At 26.7% G+C, this 20,381-nt stretch overlaps 1 protein-coding gene across 4 annotated transcripts in view; it reads right to left on the bottom strand.

The window, feature by feature from the left end:
- Nucleotides 1-1,217: 1,217 nt before the first annotated feature.
- Nucleotides 1,218-20,381, bottom strand: part of LOC142331173 (PI-PLC X domain-containing protein 3-like) — a 34,620-nt gene continuing 15,456 nt past the window's right edge. The window contains exons 3-8 of one of the 4 annotated variants that reach the window (XR_012757910.1): nt 18,571-18,746; nt 17,003-17,198; nt 13,563-13,827; nt 12,914-13,153; nt 9,095-9,146; nt 1,218-2,248 (exon numbers count right to left, since the gene is read on the bottom strand). Coding sequence is in view for 2 of the 4 variants with exons in the window: in XM_075376883.1 (XP_075232998.1) it covers nt 12,919-13,153; nt 13,563-13,827; nt 17,003-17,198; nt 18,571-18,746 (872 nt within the window). In the remaining 2 variants the exon portion in view is untranslated. Of the gene's footprint in view, nt 2,249-2,269; nt 2,624-9,094; nt 9,147-10,437; nt 10,539-12,913; nt 13,154-13,562; nt 13,828-17,002; nt 17,199-18,570; nt 18,747-20,381 lie in introns of those variants that run through there. The other 3 variants (XR_012757911.1, XM_075376883.1, XM_075376884.1) reach the window with 3 other exon arrangements.

The following is a 20,381-nucleotide window of genomic DNA, read 5'->3' as shown; positions in this document are numbered from 1 at the left end:
AGCTACACCAGCGTCCGTTGCACAGCCAGAAAGTGACCGTGTGGTGTGCTATGTCATCTTACGGTGTTATAGGCACTTATTTTTTTGAGGATGACAACGGTCTTGCGATTACAGTGACGTCGGCTCGTTACGTAGTCATGCTTGAAACCTTTGTTGTGGAACAACAAAAAAGATTTCCACCAATTCTTAACACAGCCTGGTTTCAACAAGACGGAGCAACGTCACATACTGCACGAATATCGATGCCAGCTGTACGCCGATTGTTTGGACAACGTGTCATTTCACGAAATGGTGACATTAGATGGCCTCCCAGATCGCCTGATCTCTCAGCTTGCGATTACTTTTTGTGGGGTCACCTTAAAAGCAAATTGTTCCACAGTAGACCTGCTACAACGGAAGAACTGAAGGCAAAGATCCGAGAAGCAATTGCGGAAATTCCATTTGAGATGTTACGTCAAACCATGAACAATTTAACGAAGAGACTTCGTGAGTGTATACGTAGAAGAGAAGGTCACCTGCAAGATGTTATCTTTAAAAAAATAAACTAAAATGTATGTATCCTAAAATGGCAACATTTGTACAATTACATGAAATAAAATTCATTTTCTAAAAAAAATTTTTCATTAACGTTATTTAATTTTTTAAATTTCAATTTGTATAAAGTTCTTTAGTTCATTTAAATTTTTTTTTTATGAAGCTATAAGTTCAATATATTTTTTTTTATGAATCTTATCATTAATATCTTGTGTATCATAATAATGTTTATACAATTGTATATCTTAGATTTTAATAGATAAAATAGTTGGATATTAGCGGAAAATTTCATTAAAAGTTAAATCCTATATTCTCTTTTTGTGATGAAGAAGTGGATGATATCTTTTCAAGAATGAGTAAAACAACAAGGTTTTCATAACAAACTACTCACATGAAACAAACAAGTAATCCAAAATCCAGAATTCTTTATATTTATTTCAATTACTACTCGTGCTAGTATTTTATACTACTCGGATATTAAAAATTTTTGTTCTTTTTTTCTTATAATTTTAAATTAAAATGTTTCATAATGTTAAATCATTCAAAAAGCAATTATGTGAGATTGAAAAGTGTGGGTCTTCTATAAAACAAATTTATTTAAAATAAGGCTTATTGATAGAAAAGGTGAATATAACAAAACAATTAAGAAAACATTATTTTTTATGGTATATAATATATTTAAAAAAAACATATAAATATAGAATTCAGTGAACAGTGTGATGACAAAATGTGATAAAACTTTCAAATTTATTAAAAATTATCAACTCAATTACATGAAAGCCAATCTTTTAAAATACATGATCGTGCAAAACAATAACCTGTAAGTGATCATTTTCCTCATATATCATAAAAATCAAACTCTTAACACACTTGAAGAGTATAAAGTTTCAATTATGTAAAATTAAATCAGTAAAACATATTAAACACAATGTAGATTGACTATATTGACAATTACATTTTAGCACCATACCAATGTTAAGAGAAAAAATTAGAAAGACCGTCATCTAAGATTCGATTGAGATAACCCAGAGCAAGCAAAGAAGCGATTAACAAGTTGTTTCTTTATATTCATCTGTAAAATATATTTGCCTTAAATACTTTTGAAGCAATCTCAAAAAATATTAAAATTAACTCACAAATGGATTTTATCAAATACCTTTAGGAAATCAAAATAAACTGCAAGTTTTTTCTACTCCTTGACTACTGAGCAAATTCTAATAAAATAAAAGAACTAAAATTTGAAATACTGGACTTAACTTTTCAATTCAGAAAAAGCAGGAGTGCTGAAAATTGATTATTAGATATATATGACGGTAGTAGTGTATGATTTTATTTTTGAGATCGTAGTAACTATTATAATTAAGTTAAAAAATTAATGTAATGTAAAATAACAATTCAGGATATATCATTTTTTCTACATTATGAAGTGAATTAGTTAAAAACAAGTTATGAACACTTGAAAAGTAGCAAGGGATTTAAGAATTATTGATGGTACTGTATTAAAATTTTAATTTATGAACACATTGAAAAATCAACAATAATAGGTGGTTTGATTTGATTAAAGAGAGGAAATGAATTATTAATACATTTTTACAATACATTTTCTATATAATACATTTTCTATATAATATTAAGTATTACGTGATTAGATTATTTCTGCTAATATACATTTTTTTTCCAGATGGACGGAGTTTGGGATTGCGTTCCAATACTTCTGTAATAACAAAAACAAACAAAAACTATTTAAAGAACAATAAAAATGTTCTTGAATCTTGTAACTAATTAGTTTAGTTTATTAATTTATCAATAAACCAAATCTTTGTAAAGTTACTTAAGTAACTCAGTTGTGGTAAGAGATTGTACTTGTAAACAATCTCCTCAGTATTAATCCATCCTCTTAATTACATATTCAACAAAGATAATTTTTTATTAAGAATTGATTTTACAATCACAAAATGAAATCCTCACAAAATGAAATTTTATTCCTTTGCAGCGTTTAGTACAGTTTAGATAATATTATATAACGTTATTATAAGCTGGCATCTCTCTTCAGCAAGAATGAATTATTTTTCTGCTAATGTTCTTGTGCCTAAATAAAAATTATTCTTGTTAAATAATTTCTTAAAGAATCAAAATGTTCTGTCTGTTTACAATTTAACAAATTTATAAAGATTTCTAATTTACTAGCAATTCTTGATATTAAAATGCTATTTACACGTAGTATAATTATCTGTTTGAAATATTATGTTTAACCCCTCTAATATTATTCACATAGTATACAATATATAGATGAACAAACAATTTTTAATAAACTAATAGTAAAAATAAAAATTGTTAATAAGTAGTTGTGTTTTTTTTAATGTACAAGCATTATTTCACAGAAAACTTTTTTATTATAACGCAAGACTAATTAAAAATTAATTTTTGATTATTTTAATTAATTTTTGATGACAGATTAATATGTCAGTAGTAATTTATCAATCACTGTGTTAGATAACTAATTAATGTTAAGATTGAATTAAAGTTAGTCAGTAAATCATGTTGTACTATATAATCAATAATATTCCAAAATGATTATAACAATAGATGGTTAAACTTTAACATAGAACTAACTATAGAAGCAAGTGTTTGAATCAAATTAGCACAAACTTAAATTACTGTTTTAATAATGTTAGTGTACAAGTTTTTATTTCTTATAAAAAAGAAAGTAACATTTCTTTCTTTTTACAGGAATAAATGTTAAAATGACCTTTATAGAACAAATTAATACAACAGATATTACTTTAATAGAATCAAGTTTTAAGTGACCAAACAAACCAATTTTATTAAAAAAGACAGATATTTTAACCAATTTCACAACTCTTTCAAACATACTTGTGATTTTCATTGAATGGTGTTAATTCTAGCCTTCATCAATTGATGTTATTATTCAACAGATTTTTTTTAAATTAGGCATACATGTATTTAATATTATTTTATACCAGAGTAAGGGCAGCAGAAGCTGTGCAGTTGCTGATGATGGTCATATTCAGTCAAAGCAACTGAAAGTGTTATAAACAATTTTTTTAAATTCAGTTATAAATCTAGTACAGTTTGTCATACAGAGTTATGAGATTTTTATTGCTTTTTTACATCCTTGTACTTTGTACAAGGAAGTATTGTAATCGTGAAAAAATTTGGTTTTCAGATTTCAATGGAAATATCCATTTTGACCATTTCTGAATCCATTTTGAGTAGTTTTGGCGTGACTTCTTTACAAATGTACTATGTGCGTATGTATCTTGCATAACTCAATAACGAGATTAGCCATAGGATGTTGAAATTTTGGATTTAGGACTGTTGTAACAACATCTAGTTGTGCACCTCCTATTTTTATTGCAATCAGCTGAACCAAAAGTGTCCAGAAAAGCCCAAAAAATAAAAATAAAAAACAGAAAATCCAAAAAATTGGATTTTGGACTTTTCTTAAAATGCAGTAATAAGCCCTCACTGAGAGTTTTTCAACGATATATCACAAGTGATACTTATTTTCATTGCTTCTAGAGTTATAGCCAAATAAAATTTTAATTAATGAAATATTTGGATCTCTTATACGGGAAAGGCAGATTGGGTCGAAACCGACTTCATTTCCTTTTTATTTTTTTAACTTTTTTTTTTTATTTAAATATATTGATTTATTAATAATTATCCTATATAAAAAAAAGTAATTACGATGAATAATAATTCAATAACAAAAAAAAAAATTTGAAAAAATATCAGAAATTTTTAATAAAATAAAATGTTATGTACTTTTCATTTAAAAAAAAAAAAAATGTGTAAATTTAATTTAGTAGGTGTACAAGGAAGTCATGTGGTGTCCAGATCAGATTTTTTTTTAAATTTTGATTTTAAATTCATTGCTAACGATTACGGATAGAAAATAGTATACATAATAGTTTTATTATTTGTTGTTCCTTTGACATTGGTTTTTTATTTTACCTGGATTGGAACGAATTCCTGATCAAAATACCACTGAAATTTTCTAACACTATTTTAGTTCAATTTAATTTTTTTTTTATTATAAACAAGTTCCTATAAACAGATTTTCTTTCAGAAGTTGACAATTTTATTGAATTTTTGGGTTTTTGTTATTTTTTTCTTGATGTTTAAACATCTTTTGTTAATACTGTATATAATAAAAAAATATTTTTATTAAAAGGTACAAAGCCCTTCTTTAATATTTCAGATTTACCCTTACATGCCAACTTCAAGTCAGTTACTCAAATTAGACTCAAATGTTAATGATCAGTTGACGTATTAGGTAATTGTATAAGTATCTTCAAAAAATTTAAAGCTTACTAGTGAGCCAATAGAACCTTCTCTAGTTTATGTTCTACTAACCTCCTTTTAATATAAAGATGGTCCTATCAGTTTTTTTTAATACTACATGTATTTCTGCTAATTTAATGTACTATATATGTAGTAGTAGTCAAATATATGTATGAGTAAACAGTAATTTTATGAATAAAGTAGTTTTAAAAATTTAAAAAAAAAATTATAATTGAATTAATTAAATTATACATAACGCACTGAATACTTTAATTAGAATTACACATACTTATAACTTTTTAATAGATACATTTTTTAATAGTATAATACAATAAATTTATAGTGATCTCATCAAGAAGAGTTCTTCTTAATTTTATGTTTAATTAAAATATAATAACACTCCATTGATAATCACTCTAAGTTTAATTTATTGAATTTATTTAGGCTTTAGAAAAATAAAACAAAACATTTAAAAAATATAAATTAACAAACCCACTACCGAAACGCTATAATGGCCAAATATCATCATCCAAATCACTAAATCCTAAATTTCCTCTATTGTTACTCTCACTTTCACATTCTTTCTGGTATTATCCTCCAAAGAAAATGGTAAAAGATTCCATTTTCAATTACATACTACTGTCTAAGCACTTTCTTCACTTTTTCCAGTAAGACTTTCAGTGAGTTGATTTCATATTAGTAAATTTAACGTTGCATATCTGTTTAATATTGCTAATCTTAAAAGTGACATTGCAGCTGCCAGCATAACATTTTACTTGAGGTCATGCCATTTCAATGGGAGTTGAATTATAGGTTGTATGGAGGTTAACTGTAACACATCATGTCAATTCTTGTTTGTGAGTTCATCAAACGAATACATTTTTTATTTCATTTGTTTTCCTTACTTAAATTATTGTTGAGGTTTCAGCATAGAGAATGAGAATGTAATAAAGTGCTTATCTAATCAGTTCCATATTTCTTCTTTTTTTAAATTCAAGTAGGTAACCTTTCTTTTAATGTTGTTATACAATGTGTTAAATATTACCAATTTTTTGCAAAAAATTTTTTATTAACTTTTATTCCTATTAATTCATTTATCAATTAAAAAAAAAATTGTTGGTACAAGATATTTATGTTACAACTAGTAACAACATAAATTGCAGAGATTTGAAGGTTTCCTCACTGGAAAAGTGCCTTTGGTAAGAACCACTTGGTATATAGTTTTCAAGCAATATTTCTTTCATTCTTGATAATTATAGACTGTTTTTGCATTTCTTAGAGCTTATCATATATTTGGTGGTCTGTCTCTTCATCCTATTTTATGCATTCCTTTTCATATTTTTATTAGTGCTCAAATTTCTATCATTAAATGTTTATTTTGAACAAGTTTATTTATAAACATGATGCATTTTTCACATCTACCTATTCTTTCCCATATCAGCAACAATTTTTCACATTTTAGATAAAAAAAAACATTTTAAAATAAATTAATGATATAAAATAATAAAATCAGTTTCAAAAACACACTTAAAAGTAATAACATTTAAAAAAATAAATCATCTTTTGATCCGTTAAGCATTTATCTTTTGCTCCAAACTACAGAGTGTTCAACTTAAAAGAAGCCCCACCACTCAGCAGTATACTAAATGCATATTTTTATTAAAATCCATATATTGCTGTAGATGGGTAAAATGATGTGGAGATGTTGGTATGACTGGAGTTGGAGCAGGGAGGACTGTTTATTCCCAGCACATTTGAGTTTTGCCGTCTGTGTTGAGCATTGATTTTTGAACAAGGTTGTGTAATTTTATATTATTGTTTGTTATAATGCGGTTAACTGTTGAAAAATGAGTATTCATGATGGAAACTTATTTAGAGACCAAATTGTGTGTTGTGAGTTGACTAATGTTCAGGAAAAAATTTAAAAAGGAAATACCACAGAAAAGTAGTATTCAAAAGTTAGTTAAAAAATTTTGTGAGACAGGTTCGCTGTTAGTCCATAAAAGTGCCTGAGAGATTTCACAGGGTATTAAAGTGGCAGTTACAAGATCTTCACATAGATCTTTACAGAGACTAAGCTGGAAAAAGAACATTTCACTAGGTTCAGTACCCACTGCGGTGAGGAGAATACTTAAATGTTAACTGTATCAATTATAGGTTTTCCATGGGCTAATTATGCTGATTAATTATCAGTATTAATTATAATGCTGATTATGCTAAAAGGGTTCATTACTGCCAATGGTTCAAGAACTTCATTAGAGGCAACATAGGCATTTTAGATAGTGTTTTTCACAGAAGAAGCTGGTTTCACCTTAGTGGTTGTAATATTAGCCAGAACTATTGGACTTGGGGTACAGAAAACCCACACAGTTTCTTTGAACCTCCCCTACATTCACAAGAAATAGGCATATGGCTTATATGCCTATGGTTTCAAGGCAATGAATAATAGGACTCTTGTTTGTTTTTGGAAAAAATGTTGGATCCTGCCTTCTACCAAGAAATTATTCAACAGTTCATAACCTTTCTACAAGAGGATGAGTGTGACTGCTGGTTGCAACAGGACAGCGCCACTTATCATACAGTTTGCTCTACTATGGAGATGCTACAGGGTTTTTTTCAGTGGAAGAATCATTTCTAAAGGATTGTGGGCACCAAGATACCCTGATCTGACTAATCAGACTTCTTTCTGCGGGGTTACTTAAAAAAAATTGTTTATGGGAATTGAAGACAAATATTACCAATGCCATCCAGGAAATAGACAGGGTACAGTTAACAAGAGTAGTGAGGAACATGGTCAAACGTGTTGAAGGCTGCTTAGAAGTGGATGGACATCATTTTCAACACCTGTAAATTATTATGTAAGTGTTTGGCAATAAACTATTATTTATTAAACTAAGTGATGGGGACTCTTTTAAAGTGAACACTCTGTATAAGAACAGTCAAAGTGGATTTTTTTTTTTTAAGCTGCTTTATTGCTCCTTTAAAATATATATCTTTTTCATTGGTTCAAGTAGTGCCTACCAGAAATTATTAAATGCAAATTGCAATGTTAATTTTTATTTACAAAGCTCTGTCTGATCATATGCACTTGTTTTTTTTTTTTTAACTAGGAACATAAAAAAAAAAAATGGTAATTATAGTTGTTGATAAAAGATGAGTTCTTGTATCATGTAAAATATACAAAGGCTGACTAGGATTCAAACCCAGTACCTAACAGATGGAAGGCAGGATATATCATTCTGCCATGGAGGTTGGTATTAATAATTATTAACATATTCAAGCATTACTTTTCAAAAAAATTGATCCTTTTCAATGTTTAACAATATTTTTATTTTTTGGTTTTGTGGAGGAAAATCCTTCAGTAGTCCTAATAAAGTTTTTGATATAACTTTTAAAAGGTTTATTTTTTTAAACAAAAAGTTAGATTAGAAGATATTTTAAATCTTTATATCATTGCTGTTTCTGGTTCAATGATATATAATGTGATGTCATTATGATATTCAACACAAAGTTTTGTGTTTGACAAGAAATTAGTAAAAAATTTTAATATAGAAAATAATAGTGCATATTCCTTTGTTCCACTGAGTCTTTAAACTCATTTAATAGAATTTTTGTTTTGTTTTATCATTTCTCTGTATTCTTTTATTATTATTCTCATATTACAGGTTTCTCGCTCTTTTTTTCTTACTTGTACAAACAACTTTTTTCATACAGGCAACATTTGTTTCAGGCTTAACAAATAAAAAGCATATTATATAGTATTAATATTTTGTGGCTTACCTGTAAAATTAAAAAAAAATTAAACAAATAATAACCAGTCTTAAACAAACTGCACCAAAATTTAAAAAAAAAAAAAAAAAATTAATTTTTTTTGTTATTTTTTATTTTGTTTTGTTATTACTCGTTGATGCCTGATACAAATTAGTAATTTGTTAGGAGTACATCTAATTAAGCTCCAGCCTCAAAAAGTCAGAATTTAAAAAAAATATTATTTTAAGATGGTTTTTTTCAATACCAATTTTATCTATTGTTCTTATTTTGTTTTATGCTTTGATGTACTTAAATATAGTTTTATAAAATAAAATTAAAGCTTTTAATAACAATGTTTCTTTCCTCTGTAAAAGTAATCACAAGTTACATTCATAAATTATTTTATTGAGAATTTACTTCTGAATAAGATATTTATGAAGAAATTATTTTCTTCAACTATGAATAAAATGAATGAAAAAAGAAAAAAAAACATAGAACTTACTTTTGTAGAAATTGCAAATCATTCATTGGTTGGTGAAAGAAGAAATATGTTACTGAAAAGAAGAAGGAAAGTTAGGTAGTGAAATAAAACATTATTTATTTATAATATTGAATGAAAATTGAACTGGTAGTGCTATCTCTTAGTAATATTATAGTACTAGCATCACATTTGACAAAGTACTTCATCTTTTCCTGTCTGTTTCTTTAACTGTATACATTATTAACAACACTCAAGGGTCTAGTTTTCTTTGAAATGCAAATAACAGGCTTATGTATTTTATATTATATTATTGCTTTTTGTTTCTATCATGCTGATATATTATACTGCAGGGTTTTTATCTATATTGTATTCGCTTGGATTATCAGTTTTATTCGAATTCTTTTATTACTTTTTTCAGTGGAAATATTTTAATTTTTTATCATTATTCATTTATTTCAATAGTAATAATAATAATAATTATTCTTGAAAATAAAAGTCATAATAAATCATTTATTAATACAATCTTTTTTAATAATATCATTTATTTTTAGCATACAAATGATCACTGTATCGTACTGAAAGTTTATAAAAGAAAATTTTATTATGAAAATGACTTGATTATTAAAAAATAAGTTGTAAAGAGAAATTTCTTCTTAGGAGTTAGTATTGCTCAATAGCAAATACAATTCATATGATAGAAGTTTTCTGTTTAGAATAGTTAAAATCTGTTAATGATTGGCTGGCACAGTATCAAGTTACAGTAGAAACTAGTACTTCTATCTTCAACAAATGAGAACTTATAGGCTAATGGACATTGTACTAGCTACAGTACTCTCTTAAGTACCATTGGCTGTGAACATAAGGGAGATTGTCAGTTTCAACCAATCCCATTTAATGTGTTGAGTTTTTGATTCTGTATGTGTGTGTGTGCACGGAGGGGGGTGCACGTGTATGGACAGAGTGTGTTAGCAAATAAACTGAAATTTGTCACTGTTTTCAATCAACTGAGAAAGGATCTCTTGTGTAGTATTACAGTGAAATGATTAATAATCTTAAACCCATCACATCATTATCCTCTCTTTGAGATAGAGGTTTAGTTCAAAAAGTTCCAATGATAGCTTCAAGTTGTCATAGGTAGTTTATTTGAGAAGTCAGTAATGAATCACAAATTAAGGTCTTAATTTTCAAATAATGTTATATTCTTATACTAAAATTCTGAATTATAATAATAAACATTTTATTATATTAACTTTTTTGAATATCCAAAGTGAAATAATTTTCAGAATATATTATATTATATTTTTATATTAAAAATATTATATTGACATTGATTGCATAATTAAGATGAAGAAGGAAATGAGGTAGCAGGATCGTAAAGACAATAACATAACATTTTCTACAGCAAATGTGCCATAGGAAAACATCAGTTGTGTATCCTGAACTTATAAACCATTTGTTACCTCACCTGTAGAAACAATAACAGAATAATAACTTACAGTGTTTATGTTATTTGTTGAGTAGAATGACAAAACATGATAACGTTACAAGGTTTTAAAAACTTATAATCACCTACTTTTAAAGTAATGGAACTTTTTGTTCCAAAGTCTTTTGGTTCCTTCTTTCAATAAGTATTTGATAGTAATATATGCTCGAATAATTTTCATTAGCACCTTCTGGATATGATTTATTTTTTAGTTATTCTTTATATTTAATAACTTCACATTTTATTTACTTCAGTAATATTTGATATGATAACATTTTAAACAATTACATTTGGTATTTATTATATCCATTTTTATTTTGTGATGAAGCTCTGATCAACATTTTACCATGGTTTCTTTTTTTAATTTGTGGAGTAGCACACCTATCCATTCCTGACATGTTAACAGTGTTTCAGAAAGTTGAATGCACTGGAATTATGGAAGTGTAATGACAAAACTTTCTTAACGATTACTTAGTATTTTTATTTCATTGTTTTAAAGAAACAGATATTACAATTACTGGAATAATTTATAAAAGGTGTTGAAAATGACCTCTTCCTGCATCAATACAACACTGTATATATTTCAGTTTGTTTTCAAACACTTTAACCAGCTGATGCACTGGAATGTCCTGTATGTATGCCATTATTGTGGGTTTTAGTTTTTCAATCTACACCGGTACACTTTTTGCCCCCCATAGAAAGTATCTGGGAGATTGAGATCAAGCAGTCATGCAGGCCACAAAACTCACTAAATGATTCATTCTCCAAAGATTTTGAAAAGAGTCATTGATTCTTGGAATCAATCATGATTGATTTCTACCTATTAACTGACTAAGAAAATTGTTAAAACAGCAAAATAACGATGATTATTAAGTGCTTTTTTCAAAAAAGTTGGACCTGCAATGCGTGTTCTACTCACGTCAACATAGACTCCAATTTTTGCTTTGTCTAAAGTTTGTTCATGTAATTCATAGGGGTTAGTTTTCAACCACAGTCATGTATTTGTGAATTAATATACCCTACCAGATAAAACAGTTAAAACATATTGTCTTGTTTGATGTTTTGCTTATTTTCCACATATTTTCAGTACTTATGTTATAGCTTATGGTTGGATATTTCCAAAGTATATCTCTGATTTATTGTTCAAGGAATTGATGACTAGAGTTTGTAGAGCTAAAACACAATTTTGTTGCTGTTTTTAGCAATTTTGTTTGCTGGTTCTTTGTGCTACTTTTTCTGATTGATGCTGAATTAAAGAGGTGTGTAATATGTTCACAGGTTCTATAAAATAGAAGAGTTTATTTATAAATTATTCTATAAAATAGAAGATTTTAAAGAGGTAGCATTGGAATTAAGCAGGGTTAATGATAAAATCTATCACTGGATATTAAAGAGGTGTGTAACCTATGTTGGACATTTGCTGGGAGATTGTTTTTTTTTTTATTAGTTCGCTTCTTAAATGATTGTGTATAAAATTATTTTACAAAATTTAATAAAAAAGGTCCAGATAGAAGAAAAAATTGGTGAATAAGGAGTGGAGATTATAGCCAGAATAATGTGTTTTTTCTAATTTCAGAACTTTGTACCTGACTTACTGACTATTTGAAATGAGTTGAAATTATTACGTATCTTACCTATAATTTATATGTTTACAAACTTGTTTTTTTCATTTATAACATTTAAAAAAAATATTCAAACATACATTTTTATAAAAAGATAAAATTAGAATTTTACAATTGCTATGATTTTGATATAAAATAGAAGAGGTATAGAATAGAAGAGTGTAAAGAGGTAGTATTGAAATTAAGCAAGGTTAATGATAATTTATCACTGGATATTAAAACTTTAGGAATCAAAGAAAACAATTACCAAACATAAATGAGTAATGTTATTAAAAAAAACATAAAAGTAGAATTGTATCAGATTTACTAAAAAAATCATTCAAAAGATGGCATTGCTTAAAATTAGTATTATTGCTGTTTTCAATGGTAATTTAAAAATGGAAATTACTATAAATGACATTAAAGATTGTTTAGGCCAAGACAGGAGATGATGAATCACCCTGTCCTAGCCAAATTTATTTTATATATTAAAAAGTTTGACGTGTTGAAAAAAGCTAAGAATATTAAAGGAAATGAATATTCAATTTTTTGTGACTACACACCGTTTATCTATGCAGGAGATAATACATATTATGTTTTACAATTAAAAATCATAATATATCACTAATTTTAATGAGCAGTTGATTTTCTGTGTATTCAGTCAGAAATAAAGGGCAGGACTATCATGCTAGCTATTTGGGATTTAATTTACTGTACATAAAAAAGCAAATTTTTTATAAATTAATTTTACCTCACCATTGTTATTCGTTTGCATGACATTCATTCCATTTAACTGCAGCATGAATTATACCAGTCGATCTGAAATAATCAACAGCCACAATATTACAAGCATATCCCCAGTTACCATGGAATAATATGGTTATATTTTTATTTACTGCATTTGCCATTTCACGTAATCCTTTTCTATATTTCACTAATGACCATGTATTTGGTGTTAATTCTGCCATAGCTGCCCATAAGTAATTCCTAGGTGTTCTGTAAGCAGATAAAATATATTATCAATATTTACTTCATTCAAATAGGTTAAACTTTCTAATTCTGATATAAAAGTTATGGAAAATACAGACTAATTCATGATAGCAAACTTTCAGGACACTCTTGTCTACCCCCTCTATAATAGATACTTTCATTATTTAGTACTACTATTTTTGTGTTTTTATTAAAACTATAGGAGTCCATAAAATTCTTATAATGACATTTAATTTTGCAATATACTAAAAAAACTTTCATTCTGTTTTCCCCCACACACAATCTTCCTGTCATAAATAATCCTTAAACGAATCATCCTTTAATAAATAAACAATAAATAAAATAATCTTTAAATAAATAATTAAAATGTAAACTTCATATTTATAATGATAGGATTAATAATGATATTCCTTACCTTTCCATCATAAATTGGCTAAGATAAGAATAAAGTTTATTTGGGCTTTGTGCATCAGCCCATTTATGTGATATCTGAGGCCAGAATAATCGTCTAAACTGATTAAATATTAAATAATGATTATAAGAAACTATTAGTCTCTTTTGAGTTGACCATATATCTTCCAATGTTGCACTCCAACTAATTATATTTTCAGCCATGTAATCTTTTAATTCATTTATTAAGTACTTAGCAAATGAAATATGATCAGAATCAGTTTTAAATCCTGAAAAAAAGAACATTAATATTTTATTTCTGTTTTTGTAGTTTTATTTTTACAAAGTAATTTAATTCATTTACTTTAATATAAAATTTCCTTCCTTGAAATACAAAGAGACATAATTGTCTGCCATACTTGAGTAGCATTTTTTTCTTAATCAACATTTTTGTTGTAATAAAGAAAGCTTGAGCCTGATTAATAGATTTTGTAATGTTACACATATTCATTAACAATTTTATTTCAGAAATGTTTCAAGGTTTTATCAAATCAAAGTAAGTTTATATTCTTATTATATGCCTTCTGAAGAGGCATACATTTCTTAAAAGTCAAATGATAAAATGAAAAGCTAAATGTAAGAAACATTAGAATGTATGAAAATTACATTTTATTATACTAGTCTTAATTACAATTAACAGTTTAACTTATTTAACTTTTAATTTACCATAAAAAGTTTATTTAGAATAGTTAAAATAATTTCTGAAAATTTGTATACTTCTGAAATTTCAAATCTTCATCGCTTTCCAAATTTAGATTTTTATAGATCTAGGACTGTCTTTGAATTATAAGAAGTAATTTTAACAATAAATAATTACATTTTATAATATCTTGCATTTGTTGTAAATGCAAAGTAAAATGAAATAAACATACTCGTAGTTACAGGGTCACCTAATCTTACTTTAAAAAAAGCAATTAAAATGCAATTCCTAGCTTACATTCAATTTTGAAACATATGAGAATTTTAAAGACAAAAATCAACCAAAAACTATTACAGAACAAAATACTTTCCATTTTTCAAACTTAAATGTGAAAAATGAAAAGTATGATGTTATAGAACACTTATTTGAAATAAGCCTTGCATTTGTATCCCTATGCTGTTGTTCACAGTGTTTAAAATTAAAATTAGTGGTGATGGTGGTTTAGAATTAGAATTATAGTTGTGAAGACCACCAATAGAGTTAGATTTTTATCACCAGTTTGTCTTCTCATTCTGTTGTATTAAATTTATATTTTGTTAGGGATTGGAATGTCCTGGTTCTAATCCTAATACATTAATTCCCATCCTACTCATATGTGCTACTGATATAAAAATATAGCCGATTCAGTTGTACCACATCCACCTATCACAAAATGTACTCTCTAAACAGCTACTTAGACACTTCTCTTCCAAAAGATTAAACTATTGACAGGAAATGTGGAGATAATCTTTCCAAACTATAGCCAGATCTCATTGTAGGGTAGTTGTAAATAAATTAACCACTGTTTATTCAGGTTTTTTTTTTGTGTTATAGCTTGTAAATTACAGAACTCAGCAATTGTATTTTTAAAATTGTATTAACAAACAAGCCTTTTTTTAAATCATGTATATGATTTTAATGAAAAATAATATCACCTGAATTTTTTAATGTTTTATCACGACTAATTACAATTTTTAAGATAAATAATTCAATGTAGCAATTTTTCTGTATTTTTATATGGCAATTTAAAGTTTTCCATGCTTAACATACTACATGGAATTTCATTTTTGTTTGAATGGTTATTCTACAAAATTTTTGAATTGACAGTTCAATGGATTTAAATACAGTCCACAAACAACCAACCATAATCTAATAAAGAGATGACATTTTTTAAATGAATTTCATTATTAATAAATTTAAATAGCAAAAATGGAATATAAAATTTTCACTGTTCCATTTACAGTTTCATTTACATCTCCTGGTCTGGTTATTCAAAGATGTAATATGCCGTAAGTATTTTGCTACATGAAGGAGACACAACTCCCGACTACTCCAATTCAATTGAGATACATACAGTTCTAACAGAATATCAAATAAGTTTTATCAATCACCTCTAAATTAATAAGAATTAATATACTTCAGGAAAAAATGTACCAGTGCCTTAAACCATCTTCTGTTAGATGTGGCAGATCAGCAAATATGAACAAAATATTGAATTGAAAAAATTTTACAGAACATTAAAAAACTTCTTAATGATGACGTTTTTTAAAATCCTGTCACATTATTACAGATACTATGTATATTTTATCACTGATTGCATGACTAGTTTGATTCAATTCTCTATTCCTTTAATTACTTATTACTCCATACTTATAATTTAAAAATAAGTTCAGGTACTGGAATCTTTGGATGAATTGTGAAATAATTTTGGTATTTTTTTATGATTTAGCCAACTTTCTTATTGAAAGGTTAAGTATTACATTATATTTGGTGTTGAGCTACAGTATAAATCTTAGTTGTCAAATAGAATGTAGAGAAAAATGGTCATAAAAGACTATCATCAACATTTTTCTTCATGGCAAAAAGTGAAATCATGTGTCCCTCAGAATCCTTCGACAGAATAAACAAAATTATAATCACTCTTCTTATTTAAACTGCTTGCCTAATAAGTTAGAAAGTAATTTTACTTGATGACACCACTGTAATCATGATGTCTTTATGAGATACTTGAGAACATGAAGGAATAGTTCCAGAAAGTGGTCTTTTGTCTAAGTGTGATAAAAAAAAGTTCTTTCTAACAAATAACCTTAACAAATTAAAATTGGAATGCAGCTTGATGATTTAACACAGAATTTCATGAAGAGTGTTTTTTTGTTTGGGTCTATATACAGATTATAATGAAAAAAATATTTGGATAATTTTTCTTTAAGCCTAAATAAAGCTTGTTTCCAGATGAAAATGAACTTTTCTTTATTAACCTTAAAAAAAGTATTAATATTATGTACATTTTTGTTTTTTGTTTTATGGTGTCATTTTTGAATGTTAACACTCAAAAGGAGAATTAAATTCAAGAATAGAATTATAAGAATAATGACTAGAATATATCATAGTCTTGTAAGACAGATATAAAAAATTAAAGTATTCTAACCTCACATCCTTTAAATCTTTAAATTAATCTTCTTTGTAAGTAATAATAAAGCTATTCATGATAATCATTTATGCATGAATATGTGCATGGAATATTTATGCATGTTTTCTATGGTATGTATATCTATTCTACTCTTTAATTTTGTATTGTAGTAGACTGCAGAATGTGGTTCACAGCCACAGGCAGCTTGCTACGTGGTAATGTTATTAACAATGCACATTGATTTTGATGTTTACATTGATAAGAATCAAAACTAACAAATTTTTTAATATGGGAAGATTATTATTATTTTTATTACCTACAGGAAATCTATGAAAATCAATGATGACAATCTCCTCTGTATGATCCATATAATGTTTTACTTGATTTAATATGTGTGACAAAGGATGTAAAGTAACAGATCCATGATTCACCCAATATGTGTTATTGTAAAGACCAATTCTGATGTCTAAGTATCTTACACCCATTATCAATTGATCCAATATCATCTCATCCTAGAATAGATATATAAATCAGTAACATTAATAAATTAGTAATTAAGTAAGCACATATCATCGAAATTGTTGAACCAAAATATAAACAAAGTTAATATTTGGATATCAGTGTCTTGTCACCCATAAGTGTATTTATAATCTTTCATAATGTTTATGTTATGTTAACAGAAGGCACTTTATCTTTCAATAACCTTCCTTGACAATATTTTTTTTTTGTATGGTCATATTTTATGAATTGTTCACATAAATGTTTGGCACATAAATTGTTCATTGTTTAGTACCTTTTATATTTTTCCAGCTATAGTGTTATATGCTGCTACAGCAACTATAGTTATAACAGAAAAAGAGATAGATTGGTAAAAAAATTGTCTTTTTAAGTTTTGTATCTGAAGGAGACAAAACTGTTTTTTAAAATTTTTTTTAATAAAAAGAATTAAGTTTAAATACATTGTAAATAATTCACTTGTGAAGAAATTTCTTATTCCATGTTCAAAAAACTCTTTTTGTTATGTTGGCCTGTATTTTGTCTTATAACTCTGGACACTGTTCAGCAATTTTCTTCAAACTTGCTAGGTATATCATTAATGGTGGGGGGGGGGGGGAGACGTACTAAATTTTTGCTAAAATTAGAAAAAGAGTGGGGGTATTTCGGATAAAATTGCAAATCTTTATTAGGGCACTTTAGCAAAAAAAATGTCTTACAAAAGTTGAAGCTTTTTTATTGAGATCAGAAATTACGAAAAAAATTTATTTAACATTCTCGCCCCTCCTCCAAAAATGACTATATATTTTTCTTTTTTATCTACACCCTGCATCAGAAAATGAGTTAATGGAATTTTTGCATCTATATTTTCTACATCAATAGGCTTTCAAATCACTATAAACAGTTTTTTCCGCCCCACTTCTGTGGTCTGATGTAACAAACATTTTTTTAATTTTTAAAAAATTATTAATTTTATTTTAATTTTAAATCCATTTTGCAAGTTACCCATTGCGTTTAAAATTTAAAAATCCTTATTTTTTTATAGTCCTTACTTTTTAGTATTTCTTGAAAAAAAAAATCAAGTCAAAAATTTGACTTGAAAATTACATTTCCTTTTTTGAAAATTACAACTATTTGTTAAGAAATTTTGTTTTAACTTTTAAATTTTTTTTTAGGAAACATAAATATTGTTTTTGCTTCATAGAATTAATATCGCCATAAAATATTACCATCATCGGATTCAATATAGTCAGAAAATCTGATTATTCAAACAAACATGAAAGATTCATGTAAAAATTCATTAATTAAAAAATATTATATTTATTTACAGCTTCTTGATAAAGGAATACAATAATAAATAAAAAAATACAAAATAATAAAGTTAATTACCTGTGTATATACATATTTTTGATAAATAGTTTCTTTAAATGGATAATATGATATTAAATAAGCAGCTGCATCATGTGTTCCTGGTATGAACATGTCTTTCAAAGTCAATTTTTTCAGACTTGATCTTCGATCTTTCATCCATGTTGGAAATGTTCGAAGGCATGAAGCTGTTATTACTAAAAGGAAAGAATTATTATCAATTCAACAATATAATTATTCTATAAAATAAATTAAATGAATTGTTGTAACAAAGTTGTATTATAAAAAAGGAAAGTGTTATCATATATTATAAAAATCTAAGAAATATTAAATTTGGCACGAAAAAGCACATCACTTAATTTTTCAGTATTATGATTAACCTTTCTAGTAAATTCTAGAAAACCCACTGGGTTGGTCTAGTGGTGAATGCGGTTTCCCAAATTGGTTGATTTGGAAGTCGAGAGTTCCAGCGTTCAAGTCCTAGTAAAGTCAGTTATTTTTACACAGATTTGAATATTAGATCATAGATCAAGGTGTTCTTTGGTGGTTGGATTTCAATTAACCACACATCTCAGGAATGGTCGAACTGAGATTGTACAAGATTACATTCATTTACACTCTTACATATCATCCTCATTCATCCTCTGAAGTATTATCTGAACGGTAATTAACGGAGACTAAACAGGAAAAAGAAAAGAAAGGATATTCTAGAAAACAGTAATTTTGATCTGCTCAGTTATTGAAGTAATATATTTAAAATATTGAGTTAATAGAATAGAAGCTGGAAAAGTTTGGTGTTGATGCAAAATTAATTGAATCATATCACAACAAATTTAATATTAACACTTCATTTTTTATTTACTCCCATCCTTTAAATTAGCTTAAAAAAATTAATAAAAAGCTTTTTAAAGTACTAAATTCTATGTCTTGTATCTTAGGGTTTTTTTTAGAGATAATAAGACTGATAATCTGAATAAAAATAAATAAATAAATGAAATTTCATAAAATTTTCTTGAATTATTGAATTTTGTCATAGTTTTTTAATCTCAATAGATTCTATGAGGTAAAGATTAAAATTCTGATAATTGGACCAAAATTAATCACTTGAATGTAATTTAATTTTTCATACTGAATTACTGAAAAAAATAATTTTTATAAGAAATTTAAAAAAACACATAACCTTACATAATTTATGTTTATACATTTGGTTTAGATACTAAGTTGGTTAGTTTAGTGGTCAACATTTAAACATATTAATTTAATTTTTTTTTAACTGAAAAATGAATGTTTGTTTTGAATATGTTAAATTAATGTTTTCAATCAGTTTTCGATACAAAAGGCTACCTAGATTTTCATTTGCTCATATTTCTTTATCATGGATAATTCATTCTTAATTATTCTAATTTTCATATAAATTAAGGAACATGATCTAAAATATATAATTTTATACATTCTAACACCAATGTAATATTTCCATCCACATTTTATAATGGAATTAAAAAAAGAAATCAAAAGAAATTTAGCTTCTTATATATTCTTTTGGATTGCAATTGCTTGTTGGATGGAGCACATAATTTTACATTTTGTAGCAAAATAGACTACAATAATAATAAATGAACTACTTTTTATCAAAATTTGATAAATTCATTATATTTAGTCTAAATATTTGAAATGAATACTGTATACACTAAATAGTATGAAAAAAACCACTATTATTATTATTATCTTTTATGACCGCATAGAATTACTTTAATCAGTCCGTTATCCAAGTCTCTTCGATGGGGCTGTTTGGCCCTTGCAGTCATCCCTGTATTTTTCATACATTTTGATCT

Source organism: Lycorma delicatula, chromosome 10 (assembly GCF_047948215.1).
Source record: "Lycorma delicatula isolate Av1 chromosome 10, ASM4794821v1, whole genome shotgun sequence".
Lineage (NCBI taxonomy): Eukaryota > Metazoa > Arthropoda > Insecta > Hemiptera > Fulgoridae > Lycorma > Lycorma delicatula.
Note: the sequence above shows the minus strand (reverse complement) of the source record. Positions and strands in the feature narration are given on the sequence as shown.